Source organism: Pimephales promelas, chromosome 15 (assembly GCF_988280905.1).
Source record: "Pimephales promelas chromosome 15, fPimPro1.hap1.1, whole genome shotgun sequence".
NCBI lineage: Eukaryota > Metazoa > Chordata > Actinopteri > Cypriniformes > Leuciscidae > Pimephales > Pimephales promelas.
Genome location: NC_142783.1, coordinates 33108901 through 33122605, shown reverse-complemented (window position 1 = coordinate 33122605; position 13705 = coordinate 33108901). Strand labels below are relative to the sequence as shown.

The window sequence follows — 13705 nt, the reverse complement described above, 5'->3', positions numbered from 1 at the left end:
AGCCTCACTCTACTATGCATCACGCATTTAATTATATACGGCAGCTGTTATGTTAATATGTTGAGCCACATTTGGGCGACAGTCGTGTTAGTTTTTCATTATTAATCCTTACCAACTAATCCATTCCTGCACATATGCAGTTGCTTAAATCTCAAACGCAGGGGTCCAGCTATTGTTCAAGTGCAATGAATGGTCTGTCTGACAGATGTCTAAATGCTGCCCTCCATGGTTGAGTGAGCTTGACAAACATATCTCCTTTTTTGGGAACTTTGAAACGAGGCCGAGCTCATTTCAGACTTCACCCGGGCTTTAACCATGGCTGCCTTCCAGTCACGCAGATCTGGACAAATTTGACAATTCCTGGGAGTTTCCCTTCTAGAACAAAGAGACTGCTTGAAATGTGCATTAATCTGTCATTGCCTATCAGTTTTTGCCATGAATTTATTACAATATATAAACTTTGAAGCTGGTTGTTTTTACTGTAGTGAAAAACCCTGTCCTTAATGTTTTTTAATGCTCTCCAAGTTAAAGGGGTGGTTGGTTATGATTTCACTTTTCTAACTTTAGTTGCTGTTTGAGCATAAACAACATCTGCAAAGTTACAATGCTCAAAGGAATGTATTTGCTTTTAAAGAAATCATTTTTTAAGGACTACAATAAACGTCTGGAAGGGACTACACGACATTATTCCCGGGTTAGTGACATCACCAACCCTAACATTAACATAAACCCCGCCCCCGGGAACACGCAGTCCCTTTTGAGAAGAGGAAGAGTTGTTGTTTACATATTGTAAAAAGGGGCATTATACCTATTTCTATACCTATAAAAACCTTAATTTCTTTTCGATTGAAGAAAGAAAGACAGGGACATCTTGGATGACATGGGGGGGAGGGTAAATTATCAACAAAAGTTTTTTTTTTTAAAAGTGAACTACTCCTTTAAAGACTCGGATTATGGCACTTGAGTCATTTAGATGACTTTTTATGAACTTCACGTTTGTGAGTTTTTGTTCTTCACAGTCTCGGTCCCTGTGCAGTCTGCACATTCTTCTAAACATCTCCTTTTCTTTTGTTCCACACACACATGGTTTGAAATAATGGTGAATTTTAATTTTGGCCTTTATCATTGCCTGTCGTTCTTTTAAATCATAAATGTATTGTAATCTTTAAGCAGAAGCACTGTAAATGAACCTCTTAGACTTTGTCCTGAAAAGAATCCGAGTTAACCTCTGCTATCGAGTCACGCTGCCTCTGTTTGCTTTCTTTACCCAGAGCTCTACTGTTAGTGCTAAACTGAGTTCCACGTTTGTCCTGAAAGGGCGGCCCACAGGATGTTTTGCTCTGTTACATAAAAGACTCATTAGTTTGGGTAGCCACAGTGGCCCAGAGCTTCCAGGGATCTTCCAGAACAGCTCAAGGGCAAGAAAGCAGTAAATGTTTACTCTGACAATATGGAAACTCGTTCCTCGGTGTGTGTTGAAGCTGCTGTGTGGAGTTTGGCTGTGCATAGACAACATGTGAGACTTATGTCATTCCTGTTAACCATATTTTCTCCTTTTTTGCTTCAGAAAATGCTTCTAAAAAAGAACTGCGGAGGGAAAACGAGGACTATAAAGATTCGGGTGAGTGTTTCTAAAGAAAACAAACAAACTGTTTTTTCATACAGTGACCCAAAAAAACCAAACCCCCCCAAAATAAAAGCACACTTACAGAACACTTTAACTCTTTCCCCGCCATCCGTGTTTTCACTGCATACGTGTAGGGGGCACTATTACACATCTTCTGAAAGAGAACAGAATCTCCTGATCAAAACACATGTTAAGAAGAAGCAGAAACAAGCGATAGAAGCATTGCTTATGTAAAATAACACAATCATCAAACATTACAGCATATAAAATAAAAACTGGCAGATGTTACTGAATGAAATGTCGACCCAGGACGAGCAATAGGACTGTGAAGGTGTTGATGGGCACATGAACTATATTAACGCTTTCCCTGCCAGTGCTTTTATATATATATATATATGGGTGATTCTTCAATTAGGGGAACTTTGATGTCCCCAGGTTATACATTCATGTTAAAAATACAATATTATAAAATAAACGGTTTAGTTATTTCAAATTATATTTATTGCACCACCAAAAAATGTTACACACTAAAATCAGTATGATATATATAAAAGGACTGGCAGGGAAAGTGTTAATGTAGTATTTAGAGGGCCATATATATATATATATATATTTGAAGAGTTCAGATGCAAAAGCCTCTAAATGCCATTTGAAATGTTCTTCTTTAATGATGATTTTTATCAAACTTGTATATTTAAGTTCAGTAATTTCACTTAAATAACAATTAATAGGTAATTATCATTGCCATTTAAGTGAAATCACTGAACTTAAATATACAAGCTTGATAAAAATGATCATTCTAGAAGAAAATTTCAAATGGCACTTAGAGGCTTTTGCATCTGAACTCTTCATGTATAAAGCGTTAATATGGTTAATGTGTTGGACATCTAGAAAATAAAATGCTTTGATATTTTTGCTATCTAATCCAGTGACATTCAACCTTAAGTATCTAAATACTTTTTGAGGTCACTGTTTACACAATTTGTTTGCAAGCTGAAGAGTTGTTTCTTTTCTGGCAATTTTCAAATAGTTAATTTTCTGCAAATAGTAAATTATTTATAACTGTTTTTGTGATCCTGGTCTTGGATCGGGTCAATAGAGTAGCATGAATGCTTTGAATGCGAGTGTTTGGATTGGTTTCTAAAAGCCTGACCCGTGAGCACGGTGCGCTGGAGCCGGGCCGAAGCGCACCCGCTGACCCCCATAGCCATGGCCCTGGACCCCCGGCTGGGCCTTTGGCACTCCTCGGGCTGGTCCAGAAGGCCCGAGCTGAGCGATGCCATTGTTTGACGTCGTCAGGAGCTCGCCACCTTTTGGACTGCAGAACAGTGACTCCCGCTTGCATGGCACAGGAACTGGAACACTCATGGGAAACACTGGCTGCAGACCAGCCCGCTGGAATTACAAACACAATCTGTCTCATCTCGCAGCAGGGGCCCCTCACCAGATCCTTTGGAACACCTTTCGGGAACATTTAACCCTGTGAAGGTCAGAATCATACAAATAAATGAATATAGTTTTTAATTTTTGTAATAGTTTTTTTTTTATGGAACAGTTTATTAAACTTTTAGACAAATTAATAATAAAAAAGTAATATTTGACTTTTGATTAAAAAAAAAATCATATTTGATACATCAGAATTTTTTGACTGCATCATAAAATTCTACTGTATTGACCCGATCCAAGACCAGGATTACAAAAACATTTACAAATAATTTACTATTTGCAGGAAATTAACTATTTTAAAAATGACAGAAAAGAAAAAATTCTACAGCTTGCAAACAAGTGACCCCAAAAAGTATTTAGATACTTAAGGTTGAATGTCATTGGATTAGATAGAAAAAATAATCAAACCATTTTATTTTCTAGATGTAGAGTTCAACACATGAACTATATTAACACTTTTCCTGCCAGTGTTGCTCCTCAAGAATGACCTTCATATTCACTATCAAGGGCCATATATATATATATATATATATATATATATATATTTATAATATGGGGGTCATTCTTAAGGAGAAAAAAAGTCCTAAACTGAGTAAAAATATGCAATATGGCACAGTTGCTGATATTTATATGGCCAAAAGGTTACATGAAATTTTGATAGCTTGATGTAAATCAATTAGATACTTACAAAAATTAGTTGTCACTCATCTTTTAAATGCATTACAATTGAGATAAACATTCCTCCAAGCACGCTGATCATAACTGATTTTATCAAGTAAACATAAGAATAACTTTGATATCGTTAGTAATATTTCACGATGAACTTACTGGACTGAAGCAATTTCGGATTACTTGATTATCCATATAGATTTTTTTGATTTCATCTTATATTTTACTTGATACTTACGTTTTAACATTTCTATAAAATTATGCATGGGCAATCAAGTAAACCAAAACATTACTAACGATATCAAAGTTATTCTTATGTTTACTTTATAAAAATCAGAATGTGTACATAGGCAATATTTTGATCATATTGATTATTTAGAGGCCTTTGAAATGTATGTATCAGATGTGCTTTACCACAGTATATTAATATAATAATCAAGCAGCACAATGACCACGTTACACCAATGGGTAAAAAAAAATTCTATTGACTTAAAAAGTCAATTAAAAGAGGGACCTCAACCATATTCTAATGGGTTTTCACACCATGCAGAGAACGATTTCATAGTTCATATAACTACTGTCAGAAGTTCCTATTAACTATTAATAAGCAGTAATTACGAGTTTATTGAGGCAAAAATCATAGTTAATAGTGAGAATTAGATCCTAATCTAAAGTGACCAAAACGTCCTATATATTGAGTCTTCAAATTTTGCAGTGCAAAAAAACTTCAAGCTTCCACAAATGCAGGTTTTCCTTTTGTAGACTGCAAAAGAATTGATGCATAATGGTCTTTCTCTCCAATGAACATCCAGAAACCTCCATTTCATCTGCAGGAGATTGGATGACCATTTTATTAGATTAATGGAAAGAGGTGAGGAGAGGAGCAAGGGATGAAAAGGGAGAGGGAGAAGGAAGTGTGTGTGTGTTAGGATGAAGTCATTTTCCATTTATAGAGTGCCGGCTGTTGCAGGATCTACAGTCAGAGAGAAAGATGTTCTTAGTTTCACTCCTCCGCCTTGTTGTCGTTTTCAACTTCCTTTCGCTCTTCCCACTCTCTCTTTACCTTTTGTCCTTGATCGCTGACTCATATTTAATATTTATTTTTAACATATTATATTAGAGCCTGAACAAATATAGTGTATGATATCTCATTTTGTATCTGATTGTTTTTATATGATTGTCATAGACTAATATGTGTAGCTATATTACTATTGATAGTTGTTTTGCAATGTTCTAATGTCTTAAATTGTGTGCACCTGCCCGGGGACTGCGGATGAAAACTAGCTTAGGCTAACTCTGGCACAAAGCATCTCTTCGCAAGACTAATGTATCTTGTGCATTGTCCCTGATAAATAAATAAAGAAAAAAAAAAAAAAATTGGAGTTATTTTTTACTTATTTTAACTGCATTTAAATTCGTTTTAATCCCACGAGCATTGTTTCTGACCATGTCCGTCCCTTAATTGTCATCATTCAGCTCAGTTTAATAACAGTGTTGATTTTGCAAAAATGGTTACAATATCCGGTTGATCCGATCGTTGCGATTACATCGATACTATTACTATTACTCGAATACTATTATTACTTTTCTGTTAAACCCTTAAGCCATACGCACTCATTTTTAGTTTAGAGGTTCTTATGTGTGTGAAAATGTATTTGGTTTTGGTTTTCCCTGCTTCTCCCATTCCCTCTGGTCTTCTGCTCATGTATATAGTGGTCGGGCCCCTGGCTTTATCTCCGGGCCCCGTCTCTGCTGGCCACGCTCCAGGTAAAGCTCGAGATGGAGTGGGAAGCGGCTATCAGGGGGCCAGTTAGGGAAGAGAGAAAATCATCATGGGGGTTTGAGGTCTGGGACAAGACCAAAGACAATGAGGGCTCAGAAACAAGAAAGAAATGAAACCAAAGAAGGATGAAGCCAGAGAAGACAAACGGTCTCATCGCCTAGATGGTCCAAACTTGTTGACAAGACAGATGTTAGAGGTTGAGGGGTTAATTCTTTCCCATGTATATGCAGTATGGTGTGTAAAAGCATTATGCACTCGTAAAATGTGCCAGGAAACAAAAGCCTGAGCTGTTTGTCATAATGTAATTACTCTTCCTACAGTTGCAGGTATTTGTCAGTCTAAAGGCCAGTTGAACTCTTGATTTGATTTATTGGTTTATTTAAAAGGGGACAGTGCAATTTCATAAAACGCATGAACAAACATGCTTAAAAAAGCCAGAATTAGCCAGAAGGCTATTTTTCATCTGTAGTCCCCTGGCCATGATGTAGAAAAAGCATTACAATACATACAAGAAAATCAGGCGCGGAGTTTGACCCCCCCGGTGGCTGAAACGGGTAATCGCCCGTTTTTTTTTTCTTAAAAAAGCTGTAAAAAAACTACCAACCCCAATCTCTTTAAGTTATCGCTCACTCGGTCGATTGTGTCATCTAACTCTGAGAGAAGCTTTTCTGCGATAAATGGGCGTCAATTTGAAATGTGCTGGGGACAGAGACGTACTCGAAAGGGCATTTTCACAAGTGCTGTACGCATTCATTCTTTTTCTCTCTTTCGAGTAGGTCATGTTTTGAAAGACGATGTTCTGTAGCTCCTGATGTACATAAATAAAAATGAGCACAATGTCCGAGTATAGTGAGTATATAAAGTATATACGCCCTTTATTGCATAAATAAAAATGAGCACAATGTCAGAGTATAGCACTTTTTTCATGTGTATAGTGAGTATATAAAGCATATACTCCCTTTTTCGTGTATACAGTGATGGTCCAGATCCAGGACTCGGGAGGTTCGAGGTTCTAATCCGCACTCGTAAAGTTTTTTTTTCCCCTCATCAAAACCAATAGGTAGCCTAATCCCGTGTCTTAAAATTTTTTCAATGATTCATGAAGTATAAATGCGAAATTTAACTAGTTTTTTAATCATTATCATTGCCAGAATGTGTTTTGAAAAAAGGAAAGAAAACTTTAAGGTTGAAGATAATATTTTAACAGTGCAAAAGTGGTCCACATTTCATGATCGTGGCTGTTAATGCGAAGTTCTAGCTGTTTACAATGACATAAAGGCAATAAAAAATCAGTGTATTGTTTTACTGTTTTTTCTTGGGATAAAAATAAATATGTGTTTATTTAGCATGTTTTTTTTTTTTTGCCCCCCCTGGCTCGAATGTCAAACTCCGCCTATGAAGAAAATACATTTATAAGTAAATTGACTAAAAAATAACTACAATATAAATAACAATATGAGATAACTTAGGGTACACTGTACCTGTTACAATAATACGATACAACAGTGTTGTAGTACTCGAGACTTGGACTCGTCTCGGACTCGGTCTCGAGACCATATTTTAATGGTCTTGGTCTTGTCATGGACTCGTGTCCATTTGGACTCGGAATTGACTCGTACTCGAACATTTTTTTTTTTAGGACTCGGACTTATTCCCAAGTCCACTCGAGTTCAATTAAAATATTTTTCATGATTATTAATGTATGTTAAATAATAAAATATTTCTTTAAATTGATTGACACGCCCAGTGATTGGTGATTTTCTAGTGCGCAACTGCGCATGACAAATTGTAATAAAATTACTTTTAACACCACCTACTATGTGGCTTTTTTACCCTAAACTGATCATATTTTTTAAACTCTAAGTAAATTCAGTAACAAAAAAAAAGGATTTCTCTAAGTAAATAAAAGTAAATTAGGTAATCAACCCTCACTGGTCTCGGTCTCGACTTGGACGTCTCTGGTCTCGGACTCGACTCGGACTCGACTCTCTGTGGACTCGGTCTTGACTCGGACTCGACTCTCTCTGGTCTCGGTGTCGACTCGGACTCGAGTGAGGTGGTCTCGACTACAACACTGCGATACACAAAAACACATTTACAAAAAGGCTATAAATATATGATACAGCTCTTGATTCGGCTTTTTAATGTTGGCAGACATAATTGTTAATGAGCCAAATTTTCACGTTTTTTGTAAAAGCCTTGTCTACTTACTTGAACTCTTAACAACTTAAAAATAGTATTTGATGGTTTGTCATTTGCTGTTAGCAATACATGGATGAAACCAGTTTAAATTGTTTAAACTGAGAACATTGTTTCCTGGAGGGAGATTCATGGAAAACAGCTGCTTGTAGAAAGTAAATGGGATCATGTAGCATCCAATGAAACTCAGAGGCCTACTCCTTTTATTTTGATGAAGTGTTGATCTGGCCCCTTGATGGATTTGAAAACCTCAAACAGAGTGGCTATTTGACAGGAAAAGAGCTTAACCTTGTGGTATACGCATGTATATCTTTTTGAGTTGTGCATTTTAAGCCAGGCTAGATTTAGCTGACCATATGTGAAACATATTAACTACTTCTTTCATTCCCCAGGACAGGAACCCCTCCTTTCTCTGTGGTTTTCAGTTTTTTTTTTTTTTTTGCTCATTTGGTTTTACTCAGGTTTGGTCATGTAAGCCAGTGACAACACATGTTTAAAGTTGGATAGATTTTGACAGATGAATATTGAAAGAAAAGGGGATGTTTACACAACACTTTTTTCAACTAAAAACTGAAAACTGTTTTTGAAAGTCGCAAGTTTTTGAAAACGATACTATTAGGCTCCATGTAAACACCAAAAACACGGATTTGTGAAAATGGTGGCGCACATATAATGTGTTACAAAAGCCCTATTCACATAGCGCGTTGATCCCGGGAAATTGCCAGAACGTCTTTTGTGTGAACGCAAACACGTCCCGGGATTGATACCGGCATCAATGCCGGGTTGGGGACCTATACACTGTAAAAAATATTTTCAAGATTTGTTATCACAACATATTTTCTTTTGTCAAATCAACTTTATAATAATTTATTTAGTTGAGATAACTTATTATTTTGAGTTTCTGATGGTTAAATTAATCTACTTCATTGTATTAACTCACTTTTTCCAGTTCGATCAACTTAAAATTTTAAGGCAACCAGGTTACTTACTTTTTTAAGTTAAACCAACAATATTTTTTTACAGTGTAGTTATCACAACATTTTTTTCTTTTGTCAAATCAACTTAAATAATTTATTTAGTTCAGATAACATATCATTTTGAGTTTCTGATTGTTTAAATTAATCTCCTTCATTGTATTAACTCACTTGTTCCAGTTCAATGAACTTAAAATTTTAAGGCAACCAGGTTACTTACTTTTTTAAGTTAAACCATCAATATTTTTTTACAGTGTAGTAACATTGCGGAGTCAGTCAAACAACAAAAGCTAGGACCAATTCCATAAGGGGTGTTTCATAGTGATGATGCTCGGGCAAAGACGAGAGTTGATGTCTCTCTCAAAAGAAAAGCAAGATAATGCTTACCGAATAATAAAGCGAAGATGAGGAACGAATGACGAGGAAGAACAAAAAATGAACACGCAGTACATACGAGTATGTAAGCTTTGAGTGTCATTGTTTGTCCACTGCTGCTAGCCACTAAAAACAATATTTCTCGCGTATGGAGCAGAAACAATTTTTCAGGCCTTCTCGCTTAGGTCTTTCCAGTGCTGGAAAGCTTTTCTAATATTAGCGCGAGTCCTAAAGCTTTTGCCTGATCATAACTCTTCTTTTCCCAGTGATATTCCTCTGACCATTTCTCTTTTGTAATGTCTCTCAGCCATCTTCTTTCTACACTCCTTCTTTAAATCTCACTCTCTCTCCTCCCCCATTATGAGTGGACACACCCCCTTACTGCTGATTGGCTACTAGTGTGTTGTGCTGCCTGGTCCGAGACACTTTCAACAGCGTTTCTCAACCATAGACTGTAAAAAATATGGACAAAACATTTGTGACGTCACCCATAGACTTTCTGAAGAAGCGTTTTTGAGGCCGTTTAGGGGGTGTATGGGCGGCACCATCTTGAAAAATCTTGGGATTATAGGTAAAGTACCTCGGACGCTAACCTATCTGAGGCGATTTAATGCTAACTGTTGCAGTGCCACTGCCCACAAACATTGATGCTAATTAGTGCTAACTATGTGAAATAGTAGTGGAATTTCACTTACCGGAAAAAAGGAGCGAAGTCCTCCTAGTCTTACAGTGTCGCCGGTTAGTGCGTAGTATTTATAGTAGAGGAACCCATGTTATATAAAGATGTTTCAATACAAATGTTCAGAAAGGATGCAGAGGTGGTATGATGTGTTGTGTCAGATCATGGCCGAGACGTCAAATTTCAGGAATTCCACTCGTTGCAGCCCGTTGTCAGCTGTCAATCAAGCTGACAAAGTTAACCACTCTCTTATTTGTCATACATTTTATATCTAAATACAAAAAAAAAAAAAAAAATCACCCCTCTAACAGTGGTTAGACACTCAGAACCTATCAAAAAATACAATAAAAGTCCATGAGATTAACATGTAAATTTACATTGTGAAAATTGACATTGAGGTCAGTGGATATTTGCTCCTTTTTGGGATCTCCCTCTAGCGGATTTTCGATGTACTGCAGTTTTTCACACTTTCCGGGTCGGCGGAATTAGAATTAGAATGTTGTCGCTTGATTTAAACATGAGTTCTATGTCATGTAAACTCTGAACGCGAACGTACAGAGGGGGACTTGAACTGAATCAACTGAATAATGACTCGAGAGCTGCTTGTTGCTGAATTCAACTCGTTTCATAAGAGTTGAATTCTAGTTATTGGGAAAAAAGTGCACCAACACTTAAAGCCACAATATGTATTTTTTCTGCTTTAAAAATAGCAAAAATAACTGTATCTATGTTATATATTTCTGTTAGATGTGTACTTACATTATCCCGACAGTTTCCCCCAACTTTCAAATACGGAGAAATTTATAGTTTAATTCGAAGACACGGGACGTTTCGTTATTTCCGTTTCGTCGCCCATCTATGGCGTCATATAACCTTTGACTCCTCTATTTTCTCTAACTTCCTTGCGGGACCCGGCGAAACCGCCAAACACAAAGGGGAACGCTGGACTACCGCCAATAAAGCAAAGAAAATGACGAGGAAAAAAAAGTAGTAAGTATTTTTATGTGTGTAAATCACGTGCCCGCTCACTCTTAACAGACTGTCCCCGGTGCTGCTCGCGCATAAAGCGCTCCCCGTTCACAGTAACCGGGTCGTCTCATTCAAAACTGATTCAAAACAGCCAACTGTTGCTGTTAGCGAGCCGCGCACATTGAATACTCATATGAGTCAGGCTGCGAATGTAAGTTACGTGCCCGCTTCGGCGCGCTCATGCTTACTAAATAAACGCCTCACCTCCGCGACGCGCACTCACTACATTCCCTTTAGCCTTAGCACAGTGGATGCTAACGCAAACCCAGTCAAACGTTTGACTACAGTATCTTATGTGCTTTATAATCCGGTGCACCCTATATATGAAAAATGTTCTAAATAGGTCATTCATTGAAGGAGCGTAATATAAATATTTATTCGTCTGTATTATAGTTATGGACCACGATTACGCTCTGCCTGCACGTTCTGCTGCTACAGCCAGCTCAGTAAAGCTCAAACGTACGGGTGAAAAATATGACCCGAGAAGGGTTTGGGACGGAAGAAGCATGACATTGGGGTTGCATTATTTTAAAGCTTCTTGACAAGCTAAATCTACAGAGAGATGCCGTGTATCCGTATATTTTGTGAAACGATGATGTCATGAGCTGAGCTGGTTGTCATTGACAGCGACAACAACTCCCGTGAGCCCACGCTCTTTCCCGACGTCATCAAAGTACGTCTTTTGTTATTATTTTAAATAAGTGACCGCTGGTGGCCAAAAATCGCATACTGTACGTTTAACTGACTTGAGCTGAATAATGAAGCTGCTTTGAAATAATCGTGTTGCATAAAACGCTATGAAATTAAAGGTGACTTGACTAATCCAAACCCAGTTACTTCCCACTTCACCTTTTTTATCTTGTTACTGTGTTTCCCTCACAGAGCCTGAGTGGCGGCCGTCACGCTCCCCGATACTCCTACGATCCATCCATCTTCGCCTTCCGGCCTCTGAGCAGCGCTCCTCCCTGCAGTCCCCTGATCCCCGCCGAGGAACCTCCGTGTGCGTGAGGGACACGACTGGACCTTTGCAGAGACGAAACATCACTTGTGGACCAAAAATTCCCAACATAAAGACAATGTATGTTTGCATTGCCTTTTATTTTGCAGGATATTAGTGTGAACAAAGGCCCCGTGATAAGGCCTGTGGACAAAACAGGAAATGTGATCAGGGCCAGAATGTACGAGAGGAACGAGGAGACGCAACCTTTCGCCTTTAGCCGTCTCATCCTCTCTAACTCTCAGGAAACCCACTTAGAACTTATTTTAATGACAAGGCCATGACCACTGCGCTATCTAAAACACCAATACGTTTCTGTGATGGGTTTAACAGAGATCGGTCGCCGCTTTGTCGATTCGGCCACATGGTTGTGTTGAAGGTAACATGCAAGACAATTTAGGTTTAAGGCAGTTGGTTGTTTAGACAGGGAAATGTAATAAGAGACAATCAGTTTGATGCCAGAATGGGCCTTAATTAATAAAACCGGTTTGTAATAAAATAAAGCTTTTCGCTCTATAACCAGGGGAAACCGGAAAACTAACAATCAGATATAATGACAGCACAGGCTACACATTCCAAGCCATTGTTCAGCTTCAACGTGTCAGTAATCACATGTGATCTGATGTCAATTCCAAAGTAAGTGAAAAACGGGGGGCGAAACTACACAACTTTCAACGTCATATATTAAACATGCGCCTTACTACGTAGCATACTCAGTATACAATGACTTTACCATCATCAATATCTAGTTTATGAATGTTTTGACACTGTTTGAACACACCCCAGGGATTCAATCATCACCCTTATCACACAGTTGTTGTTCAGAATAAAATACTAGCAGCACACTGTATACGGTTTACTATTTCAAAAAAAAAAAAAAAATAGAATGTGAAACAGGATACATTATATTTGCAATAAATGTTTCAAAAGATACGTTTATTTTGGAATGTTTGTTCGCATGAATTAATTTCTAAAAAAACAAAATGTCTTCTAGGTGGGATATACCGTAGTATTCTCCAGAAATACAACATCCTGTATGCTAGTGTGCTATTCCGAACATAGCCTATGTGTTATTCTTCTGATGTGTAGAAAATGACAGAACTCGTTTTAAATATTGAAAACACGACTCCTATCCATGCAGTCTATTTCAGAAACAATCCTTCTGACGATTTTGACGGTGGATGTAATGTACTTAGCGGCATACTTTAATACTTTTTCCTGAATGTACAGTAAACTGCAGTTGTAACCCGCGTAAGGGTCAATAAGCTAGGCCAACCGGCGGGTGATCAACAAGGACAATTATTCATAGTTGTTGCATAAGTTTCACCTAGGTGTTGTGTATCTATCTGAAACAAATACGATATTTTTTAAATTACAGCTATATGGACACATAGTACAGTACATGCTTGCAACGTGACAAGTTGTCCTTTTCTGTCTCTATGCCTCAAATGAGGCGAATAAATGTTTCTTCCCAGTTTGTGTCTTGTTAATTCATTTTGAAACGCTTTTTCTTATTGCAAAGTATGTTTGGTGAGGCTCTTTAAAGCTACACTGTGTGATTTTTACCTCCATCTAGCGGTGAAAAGCTATATGACCATCCAGTGAATATTAGTTTCCTCTCAATTCCGATTTCGTTGTGGCCAATGTAGTCCAAGATTAACATGGCTTCCAGTTCGACCTCGTCCATGAGCGTTAACTCAAACGTAAACGCGAAAGGCGAAGCTTGAATTAACGGGTATGTCCCTCTTTGGCTAATGTGCTTTCAAGATGGAGGGGCAACATGGCGACCGCTTACCCGTATGTATTTTCAATGGCATATTATACACTCACGAGAATACTTTATTACTCGAACGAAATAAATATACATTAATGAGCAAATATATTTTTGAAAGAACTTAGTGTTTTTAGCTAAGGATAAACTAAAAGA

At 37.7% G+C, this 13705-nt stretch overlaps 1 protein-coding gene and 1 long non-coding RNA gene across 2 annotated transcripts in view; one reads left to right on the top strand and one right to left on the bottom strand.

Annotated features, from left to right (window-relative positions):
- Window positions 1-13252, top strand: part of LOC120464096 (uncharacterized) — a 42336-nt gene extending 29084 nt beyond the window's left edge. Inside the window, exons 4-5 of the mRNA XM_039653428.2 lie at window positions 1568-1621; window positions 11664-13252. Of these exons, the coding sequence (XP_039509362.1) occupies window positions 1568-1621; window positions 11664-11789 (180 nt within the window). The 3' untranslated portion in view covers window positions 11790-13252. The remainder of the gene's footprint in view (window positions 1-1567; window positions 1622-11663) is intronic.
- On the bottom strand, window positions 2488-10039 carry LOC120464097 (uncharacterized). The gene is made up of 3 exons (XR_016146724.1): window positions 9769-10039; window positions 7458-7599; window positions 2488-3107 (listed from the first exon to the last, which is right to left on the bottom strand). It is a non-coding gene; the product is annotated as an uncharacterized LOC120464097 (long non-coding RNA).
- Window positions 13253-13705: the final 453 nt, after the last annotated feature.